General features: G+C 45.0%; 1 protein-coding gene across 1 annotated transcript in view; it reads right to left on the reverse strand.

Moving 5' to 3' along the window:
- LOC126537015 (apoptotic protease-activating factor 1-like) overlaps window positions 1-23,868 on the reverse strand; it is a 126,916-nt gene that overhangs the window by 19,284 nt on the left and 83,764 nt on the right. Inside the window, exons 14-17 of the mRNA XM_050184118.3 lie at window positions 15,263-15,583; window positions 4,539-4,741; window positions 1,892-2,032; window positions 7-126 (exon numbers count right to left, since the gene is read on the reverse strand). Coding sequence (XP_050040075.2) covers window positions 7-126; window positions 1,892-2,032; window positions 4,539-4,741; window positions 15,263-15,583 — 785 coding nt within the window. The remainder of the gene's footprint in view (window positions 1-6; window positions 127-1,891; window positions 2,033-4,538; window positions 4,742-15,262; window positions 15,584-23,868) is intronic.

Consider the following 23,868-nt stretch of genomic DNA (forward strand, 5'->3'; position numbering starts at 1 on the left):
GCCTACCTTCACTGTTGCATCCAGGGATGCTGAAATTGCCACACCTTCTGGCCATGCCTGTAGTGATGTGACACTGTCATTATGGTTGCCCAAAGCACTACACTTCTTTGTGTCTAAATGAAACAGCTGCAAACCAGAAAAAAAAAAGAAAATATTCAGTGAACAAGGAAGCTACTACATAAATTGGGATATAGGTTTAAACAAAACAGGTTGACTCCTGCCTTGAGATAAAAAAGCAGGTGTAAGCTTTCCACGAAAGCGCACACAGGAAAATGAAATATAATTTAGTTTTCTCTTTAGTTCACATAATCATTTACTCATAAAATCAAGGAGAAAAATAAATGATCCAACACAGCAACCTACGACAGCAGCAGCGATTATACATTCACATAGACATGCTTCCGGCGGCGCTGTGCAAAACCACGCTAAAAACATTAAAGGGACACTGTAAAGAGAAACATTTTTCAGTTTTGTGGTATTAGGTAGATTATTAGAACAGCAAATGAAGGTCACAGTCCTCAATACCAGCGCTAGCTTGACGACACGGATTTTCAAGTACTTTTTCATATTTGGGCCATTGTGGGTCTGTAAAAGCTATTGAAATTTACTAAGTAGTCTACTGCTCTTTTATGATGGAATGTAGTACAACTATACCAAAGAGCAGCTATCTGGGTCTGGGCAGTCGCTATCAAAATGTATGACATTACGGTGAGCTGGAGTGGGAAAATCCAAGGCAGGGTCGCCACCTGCTTTCGTTCTAGTCTCTTCTGGCTTACGAAGCCTGTTTTCCCGGTAAGGGGAGTCTTTTGTTATTTATAGAAGTAATTTACAAGTGCAGCTGAAATTAGTTTTCTTTTTTCCCATTAAGCAAAGACCACTTCGTAGGTTTGATATTGTGCCCATTTAAATTTTGTTTTACGAACCATATCATGTCAGTGTGAGCATGTGATGTTCTTTATTGCAACACTGATTTACACTAGCAGGAAAGGTGTATGGGCTAGATTACTTGCCGTTAGCGTTCAAAGTTTTCACCCCGACCTTTACCAAAGGCACATGTATTACCAAAGACAGTTGACAAAGAGCATGAACCGTGGTCTAGTATCTGATCACCTTGCATTTGGTTGTAATGCTGAATGATCAATTCAACGACCTCAATTTCTCTTGAAAAAAATAATAATAATACAGCAAAACTAATAAGTTGCAAGCAAGCAAGACGAATAAGTACTGTGGACACTGATCAGCTTTTCATCTACAAAGCATTATAACACATCAGCCCTCAACGCGTAAAACTACTGCACTGATCATGCCATCCCAATGAAGTACAACTGCATGGCCACCCAACTCATTATCGCCTCATACATGCCTCACGGTTGGCACATAAAAATAGGGATCAATTCTATCACCTGTCACAGCGCCAGTCTCGCTGGCTGGAACGCCCTAAACTAATGCGGTCAATAAATGCAATGGCACCAGGATTTGTTTTGTATAGCGTGGTAGCTTCCTACTTTTCACACCACCGAAACTACACTGTGGCACAGCAGTGTCGCAACTTAGATGAAAAAGACTCTTTTGGAGCAGTATGGAGCAACTAATTCCAGCCGGCGCAGATTGGCACAATTGGCGCAACTGCCATTGTCTCTCTCTCTCTCTCTTTTTTTTAAATAAGAAAGTTTGACCTGCCTTCTAAAGCTATGAAGGCCACTAGCTGCCAGGTGCCACAGGCGTTAGCAGGTTAGCAACACTGTGTCAAAAGTAACGAGGGTGGAGATGGTGCGAGGAAAGCACCTGACCTTGCAAACGCTCATCGTTCTGCAGTTATCTCTATTAAAGGATGCAGTAGAAAAAGATGACACCACTGTTCAAAGTGAAGGCATAAACAATGGTCACTCACGCTGACACAACCATTCTTGGTACCCAAGACGACAGCCTTTCTGTCGTGAGTGAAACAGCAGCATGACACTTCTTCGCACCTGTTCTCGGTGCCAACAAAGGCATGATTGACTTCCTGCTTGGTCTCGAGCCCTGATGAAATCTGTTCAACAAAGTCACAGCCTCTCTCAGTCACAGTTCATGGAAGAATAACCAAAGGGCAATGATGTGCAAAGGCATTGCGAATGAAGTACAACTGCATCAGTCATTAACTTTTTGAGGGCAAATGCCATAAATATACGGCACCACAAGGAAGCCCCAAATGGTCGGCGCTGTATATTTATGGTGCCATCTGTATGTTTGAAAAATGCACCAATTTTTTAACCCTTTGTTGCCCAGCAAATGCTGCCACCCTGTGTGGATACAAGAAATTTTTTTTCACTCCGTAGTCTCTTAGTTTTCATGCCACAGCTTCCTTACATTGACATTTCAGCAACTGCTTGCACATTCGCATGCGTGGGGGCACAAGACGGTTCGTTTTGGTTTCATCTTGCAAGCTGTTTAAGTTCATTGCACTCGTAAAAACTGACATTTACCTATTATCTAACCTTTTAAAAGGTCACCGCTAGATGCTTCGCTTGTCTGTTGCTCACAGGGATGTGATTACACGTGTTCACAGGCGAGCGGCTGGCATATTACAAGCAATGCTGCCATATACAAACGATGCTGCCATGCCTGCGTTTCTTTCCTCAAGACTTGGCTCGTGAAAACTGACTGGCCCTTACTGGCGACAGAACAAAGGATTACTGCAAGTTTCTGACTTGTTCAGCATTTCTGACGGGTGCACAACCATAGTTTTCTTGCGTGCACTCACACAAATGGTTCGATTACACTATGGGAATGTGCGCTGGTTGCTCTGGTGCAAGTGAGTCGAGTGGCGATTCCTTTGATGTGGACTACTACCCAACTGCCGAATCAGAATATATCTATTTCAGTGTATCTACTTTTTCATTCTTATTACAGTTAAACCTCGATATAACACAGTTGGTAAAATCTGCAATTTGCTTCGTTATATCAAAATTTCGATGTATAGAAATTCAACCTTTTATGCAAATAAGTACAGTCGCCTGAGTTTTCTTACATGGAATGGGTCCACAGAATTTAATGAATTATTGGGCAACCAATAAAAGCAAGTCTGAATGAAAAAACAATACATTTTGATGAATTTGGGAGTTTACGACGAATGATACCGTTTCATACCATGTTGACGATATCTTCACATCAGCGGTATGAATAAAGCGAAGCCAGCCACGCTTTCGCATGCACTCCGCCCCCGCGGATGATAGCATCGCTCGCATTCGGACGACGCTATCATGAAAAGCACCGGCAGCGTGGACTGAATGGTTCGTCTCTCGCTCCAACGGGTCACTGAAACTGGAGATTATGCAACCTCCAGTACTAAAAGCACAAAAAGACTGCTTACATAATGCAAGGCCGTCTCAGCATGCCTAGTCTTTGAACATATAACAGATTACCTCTAAAACAGGGTGTCGGGTGCATATCAGCTCTGCCGTGCTTATAGCCATGCGTAGCCACTCCCGCACTTGAGTGCGTTACCGCGAGCTCACTCCCCTCCCCCCTTTCCCTTTGCTTGCGCAGGAAGGCAGCACTCGTGAAGCCACCATCTTTCTTGTCTCCCCTCGCACGACAGGATCTTACCCCACTTGGACTTTATACGGGACATGATGCGGTTCCAATTTGGCGGTCGCTCTTGTCGCACGGGGCACAATTTGAGAGGTGTGTTTGCAAGCAGCCGCATCTTGGCATGATCTCGGTGAACAGCTTCTCTCTGTTATCGTGCGCTTGGGCTGCCTCGCATCGGCGCGGCTGGCTATGCAGCTACGGCACAGTACATTTAACTTTCAGTAAAGCAGATTTATATAATGCAAGAAAGTGCTTAATCTTTCCTTTTTATGCTGATCTAACAGCTCTAAATATATAGCAATTATGTTTATCGATATGGAAGCATTTTGAAACACTGTCAATAACAAAGTACAAAGTGGCGCCTTCCAAGGCATCTATGAGTGAGCCCAGTGAGTGCGCTGTTGCATCTCTTGGTGGATGCAAACCACCATTTCTCAAGGGACGCAGCAGACGCCAAGCACGTAGACACAAGCTTGCGCGCATCCAAAAGCGTACGTGTGGTCTGGGTTTTACACGTTTATAAAACATTCGTAATGCATTGTATAGCACAAAACGGTTTTCATTTTCTTCAGTTACTATTATGCCACCAAACACACCGCACTCCAAAAACACCAATGCTGAAACGGATTGCTTAAGCTTGGATTGCAGGGCTAAGCGCTACCCAATGCATGCCTATGGCTGTGTGGTAGCCACTGAACATGCACATGCTGCTAAATTTGGCAACTCTAAATTAGTGTTTTGGCGCAGGTTGACGCAGCTCTATGGTTTGGTGCAAGATGGCACAATGGGCGCAGTACTTCCATCCCTGTCTCCAGGATTAAAGTGTACCTCTCCACTGTATACGTCAGGCAGTTATTGGATAATTTCATCATGGTGGAATACTGACACATTCATGAGCTTTCCAACATTAGTTTAGACCTGGCTTAAATGGATGGTGCACAAAAGAAAATGCAAGCTTGGCCCACCTGTATCACACCACTTTCATCGAAAGTGGCCACCAGAGGGCTCTGGTCCTCAAAGGCTACGGCAAGTATTGGCATGAGCGCCACTCGAGAGCATCTGCGGTAATTGTCCACGTCCCAAATGACGACCGTGCCATCTGATGAAGAGGACACCAGCTGGCTGCCATTGTGGGAGAAGCGCACAGACTTCACATCTTCAGCATCCCCTGTGTATGGCATACAAGAAAATTAATTAGCCACAATAAAGCCTTGATGTCAGGTTCAGTGCAGATCACTTTTAAAGATACCACTTATGCAAATGACCAACTGTAATGACAGGGTTTTGTGTACACCATGTATCAAAGGTGTGTAAAAGCAATCTGGATGTAATGGGATATTATCACATGACGGACTAGGCTCAATAGTTGAAATTATCTGAGAATTCCAAGTTACTTGATTTCGAATTAACTGGACTGCCCCACTTTTTATCTGCATAATCTGGTCTTCCCAGTATTCATCCAGCACACAGGCTCTCTAACAAAGCTGTTTAATTTTTTTTTTCTTATTCTGGGCACCAACTTTTGTTTGCCCAAGGAGACTTTTACTGCAATGCTCTTTTTCCTTCCGCATAGTGGTGCATCATGTTCCTTTTCCATAAAATTAAATGCAATGCTGGTGCTGCCTGCATTATGTCACAATGCCTTGTGTGTGCTAGCTTGGCAAGCTGCCTGCGCATTAATTGATGGTGAAGGAATGGTCCCTGCTGCTAAGAGAAAGATGCAGAGAAGCTGGCTTCTAAGTTATAAAAGCAGTCTCACACTATGTTGCCATTCGGCTGTGAAAATGAAAGAATGCAAAAGTTAAGGAAAGGTCGCAACATCTCTCGTCATGATGCTGCACTGAAGTGTCTTGCTTTAACAAAATCCTATCTATGTCCACTGCACGACAAAGGCAGCTTCCAGTGATCTCCAATTACCCTTGTCTTGTGTCACCTGACTATCTTATGCTTGCAAATTTCCCAATTTGATTACAACACCTAGTTCTCTCCTATTTTGAACTGCACTTCCCTTCCCTAGGCACCCATTCCGTAACTAACAAAACCACTGTTTATCTATCAACTAGTGCCGTTTGCTCTTAAATCCGTACCGCTGTCTTCCGGTCTCTCAATTTTTTTCTGCCTATCATTTTTCGTTCCATCGCTCAATGTGTGCTTCTTAGCTTCTGCTCAAGTTTCTTTAGTAACCTCTTAAATTTCTGCCCCATGTGTTAGCACCGGTAGAATGCATGACTGCACACTTTTCTGTCTGCTTGTGGGACAGCTATTCACCTCTGCCTCAACAATTTCTTTGCGCAGCTAGAAAGAGCAGACCTAAGTGTCTTCGATGCATAACATTGGCACACTAAGCCGATGCTCATTCGTACTCACTGACCAATATTTCGCGGACTATGTACTCATGCTCATCGACACTCACTAACACCTTCTCATACTCATCAGCACACTCACACAGTAGAACCACGTTGATATGATCCCATTTTGTACGATTTTCTGGCATCAACGTTCGCAATCAACAACACAATAAATGACCCAATACAGCTTCTTTTATACTAATTAATATGTTCTTGGAAAACACGAACATTCAGCACATTGCCAAATTGCGATCATATGATACGTTTTCTGGTCGCTAGATCCAATGTGAAAAAGAAACAGCGTGAGGCATGCGCAACTGGGAGCAGTAGGTGCCTGTCATGGCAGCTTTCCTGCAGTACTTGCCTACCTGTGCGCCGTGAAAATGCCGGCACACATCCATAGTTTCGTGTTTCAGTACCAGTAAATTTCCTTGTGGGTCGTCAAACGTTGCATTTACAGCTACCTTCCAACCCTACTGCAATAAGCATCTTCACCTATCTGTTTCAGAGCAGTGTTGTTAGAAGCATACTGCATGAATTTGATAAGCAATAACCCAAACACACCACCTGCAGCAGGGAATGGTGACGTGTTTGGATTATTGCCTGTTTCCTGCTGCAGGCAGCACAATGCGAGCGTCACACTTCGCTATGGCAGCATTGTATTCCAGCATCGCCCAGCAGCTTGATCTTAAAACACTAGCAAAAAAATATAAATTATTTATTTATTTATTTATTTATTTATTTATTTGTTTGTTTGTACATACTGCAGCCCCATAGGAGGGCTATTGCAGGAGTGGGTAAAAACAGTGTTGAACAAAAATAAAGTGAAATCAACAATGACTCTTACAACATCGTTACAATCGTTTACAAAATCTTACAAATTGTTTTCATCGATTCATAAAAAGCAACGACACAGCAATACGCGTAAAGTATACAATACACACATAAAGTATAAACTAAACCTGATTTAAGTAGTTACATATACTGGTTTTCATAGACAGCACTTTCGAATTCGCTTATCGGGAGTGAACGAAGGCAGCCAGGCAAGGAATTCCATACTTCTATTGTGCGGGGAAAGAAGCTGTACTTGAAGGTATTTGTACGGGCATAGAGAGGGTTAATATTAAGCTCGTGGAAATTACGCGTGCAAGAAGGCTTAGTGAAAGATATGCAAGCTGTGTTTGAAGTGTGGTATGACTTGTTAATTATGTTCTGCAAACATTTTAATGATTCCACATCACGGCGTACTGAAAGTAATGTTAGATTCAGCGTAGGGAGGGCAGACGAGGGTGAAAAATAGCGGTCATACCGATGTAAAATGAAACGGACGGCTTTTTTCTGAACTGCTTCTAGTTTGATTATGTTGTTTTGGTTATGTGGGGACCAGACTGTTGCGGCATAATCGATAATGGGGCAAACAAGAGTTTTATACATTAAAAGTTTAGTTGCCTTCGGAGCCTTTTGCACAGTACGACGTAGGTATCCAAGTTGTTTTAGGGCCTTTGAACATGTTTGGTCAATGTGTGTAGTCCATGAGAGATTGTGAGTAAATGTTACGCCAAGGTATTTGTATTGTCGAACTCTGGTTAAAGGTGACCCATTCAAGGAATATGTCGCAATTACAGGTGCTGCTCTTTTCGTGAAGGACAAGACAACCGCTTTTTTAAAATTAATGTTCATTTTCCATTTTTCAGACCAAGCACTGAAAGAGACAAAGGAATCATTTAATCGCTGAAAACTATTCGGGGAATCAATCACGTCGTATAAGACGCAATCGTCAGCATAAAGACGAATATTAGAGGAAACATGTTTTGGGAGGTCATTGACATAAATTAAAAACAATAAAGGACCCAGGACGGATCCTTGAGGAACCCCGGAGCCTACTTCAAGTATGGATGACCTTGCAGAACTAAAGTCGACGTATTGGGACCGGTTAGAAAGGAAACTAGCGATCCAATTGACCAGATGGGAATTTTTTAGTATTGCATTTAATTTTTGCAAGAGGTGAGAATGAAGTAATGAATCGAAAGCTTTAGAAAAATCAATGAAGATAGCATCAATCTGTTTACCAAGATCCAACTGATAAGCGATGTCATGGGTGAAGTCGGTTAACTGCGTGATAGTACTAAAACCACGTCTAAAGTCGTGCTGAACATTAGTTAGAATGGTGTTGGACTCCAGAAAATCTATTATGTGTTTGTAAATAATATGTTCCAGTATATTGAACGATTGGGAAGTTAAAGAAATTGGTCTGTAATTCGTTATGTCTGTCTTCCTGCCTGTTTTATACAAGGGTATTACTCTTGCAAGTTTCCATGATGAAGGAACGATTCCTGTATCTAGAGACTTATTGAATATAATTTCAAGATAGCGTGATGTCCATTGAGAATAGCGAAGTAAAAAAGAATTAGGAATACCGTCGGAGCCACTAGACTTTCTTGTGTCTAAATTTAAAATCAAATTAAGAACGCCATTAACATCAACGGAAATGTCGGAAATAGAAAAATCTGAATCATTATCAAAAGCAGGGCAGACATGAGAATCGTTTGCGTACACCGAATGGAAATATTCATTGAATGCATTGGAGATGCGTGCAGGATCATTTATAGTTTCATCATTGATAGTCAATGAAGATGAAGATTCAGTAGTAGGCATGACAGGACGCCAGAACTTCCGAGGATTATTTCTTAGTAATCCTGGCAGCTCGGTATGAAAGAAAAAATCTTTGGCCGTATTCATTTTCAAATTTAGTTCCTCTTTGGCAGAGGTGAATCTAGCGATTGCATCAGGGTCATTACTGCGTTTTGAGCGTCTCAGTCTTCTAACGCGGCGTGATAACTGCAAGATTTCTCTAGTCATCCAAGGAAGGGCACGATTTTTTTTCTTACTTTTTAACGGAACAAAGCATCGAATACACAGCTTTATAATGTTTTCAAATTGGCGAACTAATGTATTCACATCACAATCTTTACTAAGTGTGCAAAACGATTCAAAACGTTCTGATAAGACATCAAGAATAGACGTGTCGTTAGAGCGATTAAAGTCGAAAAAAGTTTGAATTTCGGCACACGGCTTACAAACTGTGCAGTTTAGCGATATAAACACTGCCCTGTGATCTGAAATTCCGTCAGTAATTTCACACTCAGACAGCTTATCAACAAGGTCTGAACTAATGAACACTAGGTCAAGAAGTGTGTTTTGTCTTGTTGCGCCATTGACTACTTGTGTAAGCCCAAAAGATAAAGAAAAGTTAATTAGTTCGCTACCTAAACAACTGTGATGCGATAGTGAGGGCCAGTGAATATCTGGTGTGTTAAAGTCTCCCATTAGAATTAAGCTAGATGCATGAAAACTGTGCGTGTTGATGTAATCAGCTAGAAGAAAAATGTTATCAGGTGAGGAGGCAGGTGGATGGTAGAAAACAGAGACTATGATTGTTTTTTTGCCTAGGTACAATTTACACCAAACAGACTCAAGATCTGCTGGAGGACAGATAACTGAAAACTTTAAGTCCGATTTAAAAAAAAGGGCGACACCGCCTCCCCTGCCAGTTTTGCGGTCTGATCGGACAGCTACATAGCCGGGTGGAGTGATTTCAGAGTCATATATGTGATCGTGAAGCCATGTTTCGGTGACGCCAATGAAATGAGGGGAATAGGAGGCTACCAAGGAAAGAAACAGCGGGAACTTATTTACTAGACTTCTTGCATTAAAATTCAAGAAAGTAAGCTTGTAAGAGTCGCGAATTTGTTAAGTCGCGAATTATGGGGTTTTACATGCCAAAACCACTTTCTGATTGTGAGGCACGCCGTAGTGGAGGACTCCGGAAATTTTGACCACCTGGAGTTCTTCAACGTCCACCTAAATCTAAGTACCACAGGTGTTTTTACATTTCGCCCCATAGAAATGCGGCCACCACACCCAGGATTCCATCCTGCGATCTCGTGCTCAGCAGCCCAACACCATAGCCACTAAGCAACGACGGCAGGTTAAAACACTATGCAATAGGAAAACAAAAAGGCTCGTCTTGGGCCGCTCGAGCCCCACCAGCTTGACATGCATCGGCGTCTTGTGCTGCAACAATTTTCGCCAAGTGACCATATCAATATTTCTTGCCAAAATGCACCGCCCAAAGAAGCTGCTGACCAAGGCAGAATTCAAAGAAAGTTTCCCAAAGCCGCAAAAATTACTGTGTGTCTCAACCGCTCGGACCCCATCAGCTCAGAAAGCCTGAGTGCATCGTGCTGCAATGATTCGCACAAGGCTTCACATTACATAGATTTCAACTACAGTCGAGCCTGCCAAATTTTTTTTGCGACTTCCAGGTCGTACATTTTCCTGGTTAGTACATTCTTTCTTGCGTTTCTTCCAAGAATGCATGAACAAGGTTCTACAGTCAACGACTGAATTTTCGGACGCCCAAATTTTCGTACATGCCTGATATTTCGTACGTCTTCGCGGCACCGCCACGAGCCCCATAGAATCAATGTATAAGGACATCTGAAGTTTCGGACGCTCGAACCCCCCCCGCCATCCAATTTTCCGGACTTTTTGACGCGATGGAAGGTCCTTTGGCTCCTCGCACAGCGCCCTTGCGAACGAAATCGACTTGCAGCCGAAGCATATCGCCGCTTTGAACCACAACTAGCCGAATCTAGCCGTCACACACCGATTTGGTCTGGCCACGCTAGCTATGTTCATTGCGGCAAATGGCCGCACTTCCGCCTCCGGCGGAGTTTCCGGAGCGGCGCTATTTCGTTTGTTTGCACAGGCAGGCGCAGGCCACGTTTTGTCTAGCATGGTGTGTGGTTGTGCTGTTGTGTCAAGTGTGCTCTGCGACGCTAGGCCTAGGTGCTTCGACGCTCGTCAGCGAACTCCACTGTTCGCAACTTGAGGATTTCGCTTGCCTTCGATGGCCCCCACTCCGTCTTCGTCGCCCTCGCTGATGGCATCGAAGCGTGGAAAGCAGTACCGTGCCCACGGAAATAACTTTTGAACAGTTTGCTGACGCTGACAACGAGCTCAACTTCTGCACAGAACTGACTGACGAGGGAATAGTCCGTCAGGTTGTGGGGGATTCGGAAGACTCCGATGTTGAAAATGAGGAGCCAATGCCCGCGCCGCCTACAATCGCCGAGTTGACGCGAGCATTGTTGACTCTTTCATCGGTGTACAGTGCTGACATGACCCTTGCTCAGATCAAGGCGAATATGATCGCATGCAACCGGAACGCCGTCCAAACAACAATCAACAAGTTCGTCAAGCCACTGCAGAATAACACTGGCTGCCCGACGATGCACATGTACATAATAAACCGGCAGTCGGCTGCATACAGTTTTTGAACGCCTCTTTTTATAGCGCCTTCATTGATGCTTTGGCACGGTTTCGGAAGCCTGGAACTTCGCCCTTTACCTCTAGATCCGAGAAAAAGAGAAAAAAGTGCGTTTGTTGCATGCATTGATTTTTTCGGACTGCCTGAATTTTCGGACGTTTTTACTTTCGCTAGAGGGTCAGAAAAATCGGTCGTTGACTGTACTCTAAATACTCAGGTCCACTCACACTCTTCGACAGTCACTGATGCCCACTCAAGTTCTCCGTCACTGACTTTCGATCTTACTCACATCCACTCAAACGCATTGGTGCTCACTACCATTCACATCCTTTTCCACTTACACCCTTGATCACTAAATCTCTCTCTCAAGCCTGTGAGACAAGTGCCGACCTATGGTTAGTGGGGTCTCAAACATGCTCTTCGGACACAGGAACGACAACACAGTAGTGCAAACAATCAAAAGGGCATTTATTGCACCTTTCATACACTGATGCCTGCTAGCCGAATTGCTACCGATAAAACAATCCAATGTGCATGCGAAAAATTGGGGAAGTGCGACTCACGGCGACTCGATAGCGATTGAATATGTTCGCTCCTATGCTGGACACCAACACCTAATCGTGTGTGTGTACCATAGAGTTTCTAAATAATTACCCTAGAGGGAAATGTGGTGCTAGTGTCTACGGGGGCTCTCCTGAGCGTTGCCTCAACTTACATGGAAATGATGGAAAGTACAGGCTTCGGATTGACTTCGATCTTTAGACTAGCGGCATTTATTTGTGACGCAGTAAACAAAGCTATACTCAAATATTATCGCGTAAAATCTAGTTTTATTTCTGCAGTATCTTATATAATGCACAGCACATTACATGAGCTTTGCATGACTTTCAGATTGAAGCATAGTTTGCCATCAGGGCACACCAGGTATAATAATAATATTTGGGGTTTTACGTGCCAAAACCACTTTCTGATTATGAGGCACGCCGTAGTGGAGGACTCCGGAAATTTTGACCACCTGGGGTTCTTTAACGTGCACCTAAATCTAAGCACACGGGTGTTTTCGCATTTCGCCCCCATCGAAATGCGGCCGCCGTGGCCGGGATTCGATCCCGCGACCTCGTGCTCAGCAGCCCAACACCATAGCCACTGAGCAACCACGGCGGGTCAGGGCACACCAGGGTACGCATTCTTCTGCAATTCTGTTCCAGATTTGGCGCCAGAGAATAATTATTTATTAGTTTAACTAACTTACTATACTAACTATAGTTTAACTATTAGTTAATAATAATTAGTTTAACAACGGCAATAACAACTGTGCATGTACTTATATAAAAATACTTATCAAGTATTAATGGAAATAAAAATTTTGTATTGTGAGAAAGTGTTGCACCTTTGAGAGGAATGTTACAATTGTAGTCTGCTACGATGCCTGCTCGCTGCGAACGCGATATTTTTCTCGCAGACGACAGGCACTTGCGAACTCTGTCATTCTTTCGAAAGGCTGCGTCGGCCGTGCCGATTGCTGACTGCCTTCAAGTACTTTTGAGCACATCTGCTGCAGTGCTAGCTAGGACGCTTGGTGGCCTCCTACGAGTATGCTTCATTATATTTTATATTGACGCACCGCTTCGGAAGCAGCTGCCAGCAGATGTTATGGCGTGGCTTTGCACTTACCCATTTTGTGACAGCAGACGACAGCAAGGGAGCAGCAACCTTTCCTACTCCAAGGAAGTTCGTGTTTCAAAGTCTTAAAACACATATTTCAATGAGCACATAAACGTGCAATGCGTAATGAAGTCCTCAATAAAATTTTATTGTCAAGCCACTGGAAGTACAACTGTCTATGTCTTGTATCAGTAGTGCCTTCCTTTTGCTCTTCTGAAGTTTCATAAAGCACGTAGCACTACAGCGTAAAACCTAACACACTTAACAAACCAAGGTCAAAACCGTCAAAACACGTTCTTTCTACGTTTACGATGCCATCACTTTCTTGTCAGGGCTTCGACACCACACCGTGACACAAACATCGGCCCAGCCGCTGGCCTAGCGCGCTATCACCACTTCGAGCAACACAACAAAGGCAGAGAGCTTTGCGGCGCACCATCCCACTGCGGGTTATAGCAACTGCGCTTGGAGCAAAACCAAAACTGCCAAGAAATACCTGCAGACTAGTTCGCCAGTCAACAAAATACCAATCCGTAGCCTGTACTTCCCATCATTCCCATGATGGTTGAACGATTTCAGCGCCAGATTTCCCTCTAGTTATAGTAATATGAAACTCTATGGTGTATACGGTCACATGAACGGTGGCACATTCGAACGATCAGTTCGTCCATTCCGGTGTCCTGCTCCTAAGCCTTTCAAAGGACGGTCCCGCAAACAGTAGGTGAACAAATGAAAGATAAAAAGAGAAAGAGCCCACTCCCTTTTGTACCAGAGTTACCCTGCCGTTAGGTGAGTGTTAGCAGCACAACACTCCACTATCCCTCATAATATGTTGCAAACACGACAGTCGCCGGCGCTTAGCTATGCGAAGAAGCGGGTAACAGGAGACGCTAGCGCCATACGGGGAACACAACATCAGCGGATGCGGGGAGTCAAGCATCTGCACAGGTTGGATATGTGCCCATGCCACGCTGCATACACCAAAACTCTCAATTTTTCTGTGCTGATCAGAGTGAAAACATGGCCAACACCGCTGCAGGCGCATCTCTTTCAGCAACTGGCTCCATCAGCAACGCCGACGCCACATCAATTTATCCTGTATACAGTGAAACCTCAGTGATACATTCACAGCAAGCATGAATTTCGGGGTGATACGAATTCATACAATTCCCCGGACGAAGCACACTGAATACACTGTCGACTCTCGTTACAACAGACCCTGATAATGTGACCCAAAACATCTGTTTTACCCGAAGTCCGTAATATCCAAAACGCCTCACTTCCGAAATTTTTGTTGCGATGCCATAAGCAGCAGCTGCCGGAGTACAACCCCCTCTCTCTTGCCTATCCCCCCCTCGTGCACATATCCTCCCCGCCTTCCTCTCTCTCTCATGCAATCTTGAGCCGCAATCTTGAGCCGCGATCATCGGCTGACCCTAGCAAGTCAGTTGTCAGCCCGTGTCAACACAACAAAAGTATGTTTTATATGCCCGATTTGAAAAAAAAATTGCTCCTAATTTCGTCCGCTGTAGCAGATAGTCCATTGTAGCACGGTCTGTTGTGACACGGTTTGTTAAAAGCGAACTTCGTAGCATTAATAGAATAGGTAGAACAAACTAAGGCTGAAATATGGGCCGTTATATCCGAAAGCCTGTTGTATGTGGGTCCGCTGTAACGAGCGTAGACAGTAGTATGAATCATGTTTCCGATGTACCAAACGCTGCCCTGTACTGGTTCGGGTGATACGAATGAGAGAGCCGCGATCACCGGCATCAAAGCGGTAAGGAGGCTGCGCCTGAGCACGCTGAGGCTGCACAGCACGGGGGGAGGCTAGCAGGAAGCAGCCGATAACACAGCAGCAACTGCACACACTGTACGAAGTGGAAATGGTCTGGCACTGGTAGTCTCTCCCACGTCTTGCCGCTTTCGAGGCTTGTGCTCTGAGCTGCATCCGACATTCTCGCGAAGCCGGTTTTGTTAAGTTTGCATAAAAATTCCAGAAGAAACTGCTAGTCAACCTGACAAAGGAAAAAAACAAGAAGGGCATCCGGGACTTTTTCCATTGTGCATAAATTTCTAAAAATGAGTTTCTGGCTCTTTAACATGCTGATTTCAGTTGTTCTTTGGTGATATGAATTTTGGGTGATACCAATATTTTACGCAACCCCTTGAGATTTGTATTGCCGAGGTTTTACTGTACTAGGTCCAAAATAGCATGCAACTACCGCCACATTTTCTGCGAGGCACCTGTGATTGTTAAGCCCTCTATTTTAGTTTTCCTTCCTATGTAGCAGTGAACATGCATCCACAGTGGTGGAAGAAAACTTAAAAGTCTAAAGCACACCTTTGAAGCTGCCCAAAGTTGCTCCAGTGTCTGCATTCCAGAGCAAGATGGCATGCAGTGATGTCCCAGCTGCAATCAGTGTTTTGTCTGGCGAGACTGCGCAGCATGTCAAGTTGTAGCTCATCCAGAAGCCGTTGTAGCGTTTGGCACTTTCTGCCGATGGGTTACGCAGGTCCCAGGTCCAAATGTGCTGCCCAGCGGCTGATATAGCTTGCTGTCTGGCACCAAGAGCGCCATGGTGGACGTGCGTGAGGCAGCAATCCACAACAGCCCTGTCAAGGTGGTCAAGAACTTGCGGCCTTTCCAGCGGCTCTGTTTGAGCTGCGAGGCAGAAAAGGTTTGAGGAAAACAGAATAATGTTATGAAATTGGAGGCACCAGTAGTGACTGCACAAGACCAGCCTTCTGCTTCAAATGTCTTCGAAAGCAAGGTTTATAATAGGTGGTGTTCATATCCATGCCCAAGCAACAGCTCTCTCTGGGTAATAAACAGGTCTCAAAGGCTATGTTTATGCTAACTGCATGCACTGGAGGCAATTACGGAAGTCAGAAACGCATCATAGATGCCACATTTATCACCTACTATGGCACAAGCCACCATAGACTTTATATCTAAGTTCTCAGAGGTTAAAGGGGCTGCAACATCGTTGTCCAACTATTTTCAGTTTACCATAGGGGTGGGAGTGGCCAAAGTAATTTTGTAGCAATCTTTGGACCAGATAATGTTTCCTTTCGGAGCAGACCCGGGCAGTCAAATTCTAATTTTGGAGCAGTCTGTAGCCCATATATCTCATTATTGGAGCAGTCTTGGACATTCAAATTTTAAATCAGAACATTATTATAAACAACTGGGGTAACAGTGACAAAATTGTTGTGCAGCATTAAAAAATTGTTTTAAGAGCAGCAAGGCATTTTTCATCTTATTTTTGTATTCAGCGCTGGCAAAGTGACTACTTTCCAAGAGAAGCTTGCGAAAAAGCTAGGTTTAGTGAACACCACAGTGGTCTATTCAAACACATTTCTAGGTAATGTGACGGCACCAACTATTTCAAACCAAGATTCTTCAGGTGATTTACTTCACTTTGAAACTCACTAGACAACCCAGAAGCCCCCTGAATAAGCTTAAGGAAGCGATATTCCTCTCTTAGGCTCCCCTATTGCTAGTCCTGCACGATGTGCACCTTACTTTGCCGCTCACCCTCTCTGTTCACACTTTTTGATCGCGGCAATCATGCTGTGCAACAATGCAATCAATGCGGTATCATGATCGTGAGATTGTGCACTGTGATTATAAGCAACTGTCATGGTACTGGCATGATTCAAAATAAAGAAACAAGGAAACAAAAGGCATGGCCAGCAGTGCACAAACAATTGCATGCGGGTTTCTACAAAAAAAGCGCCAGCACAGCCATGCAACTCCGCTCCACCTACAGGGAGGCGCAGATATGCCCCAGAGTTCTTTGCTCGCCAGCTCAGGTGGCAAGATAAGAGAATGTTGCTATCTTTAGTTTCGTTCAGGGGGATTAGGTGCGGTTGTCCGCGCCCACTAGCTGCTAGAATAAAAAAATTACTTTTACATGCCCTCCGAGACCAAAGACACAATGCCCTACAACATGCTGGTGATTTTTCGTTGATTACTGCCAATGATAAAGCGACAGATGTTCTGGCACTGCATGGAACAATTTCAGACATTTTCCAATTTCGGCACAATTTGGCGCAGCGATTTGCTTGGGTATCAAAATGGCACAATTGGCACAGGATTCCCATCCCTATTATCATTGTAACAGAGTAGGGAGACCAATATGGTTATACACACTAATTATGCTCTCAGCAAACATTTTAATGCGAAATTCCAATTTGAAATCACTGCCTCTAAGCCCCTGCCACCAACATTGACTGCCCCTATGGCATGGCTTGTGTGGTGTCAAGAAGTGTGGGGTGCGATCCAAGCATTAAAAACCCATCTTTGTGCGGTGCCAGACTCTCCTTGGTTTGCAAACTCTGTCACCCAACGGTGCAGCAAGGATATCAACATTGCATTGTGCTCACAATTCTTTCACTTGCGCAAGAACAGTACACACAAGAGAAAGCTAACTAATGCTTGATGACACCACGCCCTGAATTGCTCATTAAAGGAATGCCTGTACTTGCCCGAAAAATGGCAGGAAAATAAATGAGGGTGTTGAGAGATACTAGCAGAAGCAGTGATTTTGTGAAGGGACTTAGTCAACGACAATGAGCTCACAGGCGAAACCAGTTTAGTTTACCTGGTCGATGGTACGACTAAGAAGCTAACCAAAGCCAAGATTGAGGTCCAGAACCACTATTACAGCAGGAATGTCACTGCTTTTTGTATGGACAGCCCACTGTACGACCTAATCCTAGAAAACATTGAGGAAGTACAAGCCTCAGACAATCCGAAACATTTGGAGGAAGAGCCGAAGACGGAACGATCAGAACAATGGTAGCGAGAACATTGGCACCGATTACCTTAGTCGGATTTAAGAGTGTTAATGATTATGTATGGTGCAAAGTGTTTTGATGAGTGAACCGAGTGTTTCTTCATGTATCATGAACAGAGTGACATTTCGTTTGTGATATGTAAACTACCCTGCCACATTTCTGTATACTTGTTGTACATGTCCTGTTTCATATTGAGTTTGTGCACAACATATCGCGAGTAACGTGACGTGTACTTTGTGGCAAATTGATTTATGGGCCTATGGATTCGTGCATAGTGGACTTTTGTGTGCGCTACTTTTGTGCTTTCTTGAAACATTATTGCATAATTGGGGGCGAGGACTTACGGAGTTGCCATCTGTCGGAAGCGCCTCTCTCGCGTAGTATGAGGGATCATGCGGCATGCTCCTCATAGGTTTCACTTACGGCGCTCAATGAAAACACCATGCGGCAGCCCTCCTGTACATTTATCTAAGTACTATCAAAATAAGGGAAATTTTTGACTGCCGATATAATAATCCTGGGCAAACTGAAAGCACAGAATCGTTTACAGACGCTATCTCTTTGCCGAATCCGTACAGTGAATGCCACTGCGCGCGGTCGCCGCGATGGAGTCTCCCGAACTGGCTTCTTGCGTGAAAGGTAGACAAACACTGAGAGTAAACAATGTGAAGTATGTTCTTATAGTGGGCTGTCTGTATAACCAAATGGAGCACAACAAATTGAAGCCTCATTGCAGCAATCGCACAGTTTCGCAGCTACCGACTGTGTGTCTGCATGCATGTCTGCGCACAATGTTTTGCTTTCGCTGTGAGTGCGTTTCTGCACCGTGCCATGAGCTTTAGGCTGCAGCATGTGAGCATGATAGTACACTGGCAACCATTGTTGCGTGGACGTTATCAGAACTGTTCAAAAATAATTTGGTTATAGAGACTTCGACGCCTACGGCAACTGTGATGTGCCGTCGCGACGATTTAATCATTTTTTGTCTTCTAAACTCTTGGACATTTTAATATTATTTCTCAAGTTGAGTCGCACTGTATGTTTATTGGTCTTCTCAGCGTGCGATATCCCTCTGCTTCTTTTTCGTAATCCATTGCATTAATTTATAACACAAACATGACCATGTGCCATGCCTTTTTTTAATGTGCGTCTTACCACTCCCTCTGCGTTCCAGTGAACTTGCCAGTATCTAGCATCAACAGGTTCATAGACTAAACCGTTGTGACATTAGCCGGGCAGCGGGCGCGGGCGAGCATCTCAGTGCGCATTTCCTGCTACTCACTGAACATCGCAGTCCTGGTGCTGTAGCACAAATCTTCCTTGCGTCTGTGCTTGCTGCATACCCAAGTTGTAGCCGATGGCTGCCTGCCGGTTCCAAGTTTCGCGAGCCAAGCTTCACATAGCTCTTTGTCCTGTGGCTACGTGCGAATAAGGCTGACACCGGGCTCCGTTGCGTATGTCTGGCACTGCGGCACCGAGCAGTAGCCTACCATGCTGCACGCCTCCAAAGGCAGCCACTATCTATTATAGTACTTTCAAATGTTGTCAAGCAGACACCCAAGGCGGTAAAGCCTCACCACTTAATCAGAATCACAACGCAGGTGGGAGTTTAAGCTTTCGTTTCGCTTCGGCACTCCCGAAGCAGCCGACGCGGCCGCTGCATCGACGTGATCCCTCATGCCACGTCATGCTGACGGTGGCACCAGCTTTTCCAGTGGTGGAGCTCGCCCCCAATATTCTTAAAGTGCAGAGCAACAACACAAAAGTGAGCGTAATCAAAGCACACACCGCGTATCACCCAAGCCAGCAAAGCAGTACCTCAGCCCCACGACAGCTTAGACGGAGGGAGAGAGCACATATGCCACAGACAACTGACGTTATCAAGGCCGACTAGAAGTTTCGAAGAGAGAGAGGAAGTGTGCCTAAACACCCTCTCAGATCTCGACAAATGGCGGAGAGTGAAAAAGAGAGGGACAGCCCGAGTGTGCACCAAAGGGTAAGTCACTGTGGCCGCGGCTGAAAACGCAAGAAATGACTAGAAAATTCCCAGGCTTTGTTCATGCTGCGGGAGCACAACTCCATCCGAAAGTTCGAGAAATGCCGGTAGAGGATATAAAATTGCCATACTGGGATCAGAGAAGAGATCAGATCAGAACGCGCCAGTGAGGAGACGTGACATGTAGACGAACCGTCTGCAGAAGATGGGGATTCCCTGACAAGCTGGCCGAAGAGTTTCTGAAGTGTCTGCAAGAAGTTCCGGAAGAAGTTCCTTCTTAGAGATTTCCATAAGCTACACCAGGGACGTCTGGCTCAAGACCAACAGGGGTGAATACGAGTGGACACTTGGTGCTCCTATTGATTCTGTACTGTATTTGTTGCACTCTTAGTGCTTGTCGTTAATTATTTTCAATAGTTTTGTTAATATGTACCCATTTGAATTGCAGTGATGTGCCTAGCCAAGGTGTGCGTGTGTTAACGGAACTGCCTTATTTGAAGAATACATTCCGTTGAGTTTTGACAGCTCTGGGTACTGACTCAATCTTTGGACCCCAACCGGCATTCACTGGTGCACCAGAAGACCTTTTATTAATTGTCCGTGCTTTTGTGGAGTTATTTTTGGAAACTAAGTCAGCTCTGGAATTTGGCCTGGCATCGGCACCTCATTCACAAAGTGTGTGACAGATGATCTGTTGGTGAACAGCTGACTGGCAAAAAAATAATTGGGATGTGCGCATGGTAGTGAAAAGCATGTCTTAAATGGAGGCGCGCACCGTGGCACACTGTGAAGGAAGTCGTGAGGCCTTCGCCATTGCGAGCGCTAATTTGTCGGGAGATGATGAGATTGGCAGCTTCTGCATTGCTTTTGTACAAAATAGAAATGGGATTTGTTAATTTATTCAGTAAATAAAAGTGTGTAGATGCAGTAAGGATTTTTTGTTTTCTTGATACTCTCGATAAAATTGGGCATTCCGTTAACTCAGAATATATTCAGTCCCGTGAAATCTGAATTAAAAGAGGTTTTACAGTACAGTCGCCGACCGTTTATTCGGACCTCATGGGGACTGCAGAAATGTCCGAATAAACAGGTGTCCGAAAAAGCAGATTAAGAAAAGAAAAAAAAAGAAATCCTTTATTTCCACACACTTATTCGGGCTCGGCAGTAGGCTTGAAGAAATTGTGAATGCGCCGTTGCACGCTGTTCTGTTTACGCGCAGTCAGATAAGCCTGAATCTCGGAGAGGGTTGTGCGGTCACTACAGGCGGCTGAAAGCACAGTCAATGCTTATACATGCCCCGCATGTGACGGCAGCGTAGCACATGGTGCGCCATCTTCCGACTTGGAGTCGTTGTCCGGCTGCGCAGCAGAAACCTGATGAATGATCTCGCCATCGTCGAGTTCTGTGCATGTCAGTACAGCAGTATCCGCACCTGTGAGCCTGTCAAATGAGACGCTGTCCGGAATTGCAATGCAACCACTGCGCAGGTCTCAGCAGAACATTTTCAGCGTCAGTAGGAAGCACATTGGAAGGCAACAAATCCTAGGCCTCCCGGCACCCGCTTGCTGGCATTCCCCAGCGCAGTCTGCACAGGCACTGTCGCAGCCATCGCAATGTTTCAATGATGTTTCTGTATGCGGCGTTGCCTCACTGCAACCTCGACACAGCACACAAAGCAAACATCACCACGCCGACACTAGTTGCACAAACGAAAAATGCAGTGTCGTGCAGGAAGAAACAAATCAGTTGCTGGATTGTCTTGGCACGGGTTACTAAGCTGAGACCGGAACTGCTGTAGCTACAAACCAGGCAGAAACGATGATGATGAGCGGGGATTTGCAGTAGCACCACTTCGTGGGGGAGCAAAGAGGCTTGTCTTGGCATGGCTTACTAAGCTGAGACCGGAACTGCTGTAGCTACGAACCAGGCAGAAACGATGATGATGAGCGGAGATTTGCAGTAGCACCACTTCGTGGGGCAGCAAAGAGGCTCCGTTGAAAACAAGAATGGCGTTCAGCAAGTCGACCATGCACCGGTCAGAGTCGGTGCATGGTGCTCTCGATCGAGTTGGCTCAAGGAGTGTCCGAAAAATCCAACGAGAGGTTGCAAGGTGTCCGAACTTTCAGCAGTTATACGTTATGGTCTATGGGGATATGAATTACAAGTCACAATTCAGCCTGTTAGGGTTAAGAATTTTCTATTTAAACTGGAAAAAATAATTGAAAAGGTATGCCAGATTTTCTCCCCCTGCATTTGGTTTTAATAAAGAAGTAAAAGTCAACCAGAGAAAGTAAATTGACGCGAGAGCTAAGTCAGTGAACGGCACACACCTGCAAACTAAAACTAGTCCTAAAAAATTATTCACTGCAGCTTAATCTGAAAAATCACCAGAAAAAACACATTCCGGAGAAATGCAAGCTGGTAACGCTGACCTGCATTTATAACCAACCACTCCAACCAACCATTCAACCGCTCTCCCTACTTTTTCGCGCAGATTCCGGCTGACATCACAATTTTTCTTAATTCTTCCAAGTGGCCAACAGCCTGCAAACTGTCGGAAGTGCTCAGGCAAACAAACTCCAATATCAAAAGCGTCTCCGTGACTTCTCGTGAGGTGCGATGAGGTCACGGCTGCACCTCCTCGCATGACTCTTCATCTGAATCACGGTCTTCCCGGGTGCCCGTGACATCATTAATAATTTCTTCGTCGGTCAGGAGACAACGAAGGTTGGGCAGTCATCATCAGTGGACTCGGCTGACACATCTTCAGTTACTGCCGCATACTCCGACTCACAAAACCACTGTGCCGAAATCAGTTGGAAATGACTTGCGGAGGTGTATTTTTCCACACGTGGGCGATGATGTGCACTGCGCCGAGTAAGTCCACTTCATACAGCTTTCCAACTTCTGAGCATACGATCATTCGCTATAGCAGGTGCTTTCGGTACTTCCGACTTCACGTAGTGAATGAAACCCTGGTCCATCGGCTGAAGGGCACATGTAGTGTTGGGCGGCAAAAAAACTGCCTTGACACTCTTCAGTTCGAATGTACAGTTATGTGCACTGTAGTTGTCAAAAACCATAATTATCTCGCAGTCCTTAGACGTGAAGTGCCAGTCTAACTGCTGCAGCCAGCCTCGAAAAATGTCCGAGGTCATCCAAGCCTTACTGTTCGCTCTATACTCGACAGGAAGGCTTTTTATGTTTTTAAAACAACGTGGCTTATGCACCTTCCCAATGGCAAGTGGCAAGCGCTCCGTGCCAATCGTATTGGTGGCAAGAAGCACAGTTATCCTTTGCTTGCACTTCTTGCCACTAATGCATGGATCCCCTTTGAAAATCACCATCTTGTCGGGCAGAGCTCTGAAAAATAGAGCAGTTTCGTCTGCATTGAACACGTCACTTTGTTCATATGCAGCAATGTGCTCAAGCAGCTTCACATTTTTCCACTGGGTGGTCATGCTTTCGTCAACGCTGGCCTTTTCACTGCACACACTTCTGAAGACGAATTCGTGTCTCTTCCGAAACCTCGCGAACCACCCTTCTGAAGCTCTGAACAATTCAATGCTCATGATTGAAGCGTACTTCTCACCTTGTGCCATGATGAGAGGTCCGTTCAAAGGCAAATGCGCAGTGCAACAGTCATTAACCTACTGGAGCAAAGCTTATTCGAGCTGGGGATTAGCTGCGGTTCACAACCGCTTTCTTGATGCATGAAACTTCTCGCTTTCGAAGGCTTGAACAATCTGTTGTTCATTTTTCACATACGTTCCCAACGTGCTCTGCTTCACGTTGTACTTGGTCATAATGTGCTGCCGCGTTTCACCGTTCTTCAAAGCCTGCAAAACTTCCACCTTAGTCGCCAAGTTCTTGGGTTCATACTTCTGCCGCTTTGCCGGCGTTGCCATCACTGTAGCGCACGATGGTGGTGGCACGCAAAACACGGTCACAACAAAAAAAGAAAATTCCACAAGAAGAGATGATGCCGACTTGACAACACAAGGGAAAATGGCGTCAAAGGCGCAGTGAAGCGAAGAAAAAAGACACCGACGTTCGGTGACGCTGCTAACGCCCCCGGAAATTGATGACAATGGCGATGGCTCTCAGGTTTCGGTTTCACTCCAGTGGTGCCAGTGCTGCTTTACCAC

Source organism: Dermacentor andersoni, chromosome 4, assembly GCF_023375885.2.
Source record: "Dermacentor andersoni chromosome 4, qqDerAnde1_hic_scaffold, whole genome shotgun sequence".
NCBI classification, from domain to species: domain Eukaryota; kingdom Metazoa; phylum Arthropoda; class Arachnida; order Ixodida; family Ixodidae; genus Dermacentor; species Dermacentor andersoni.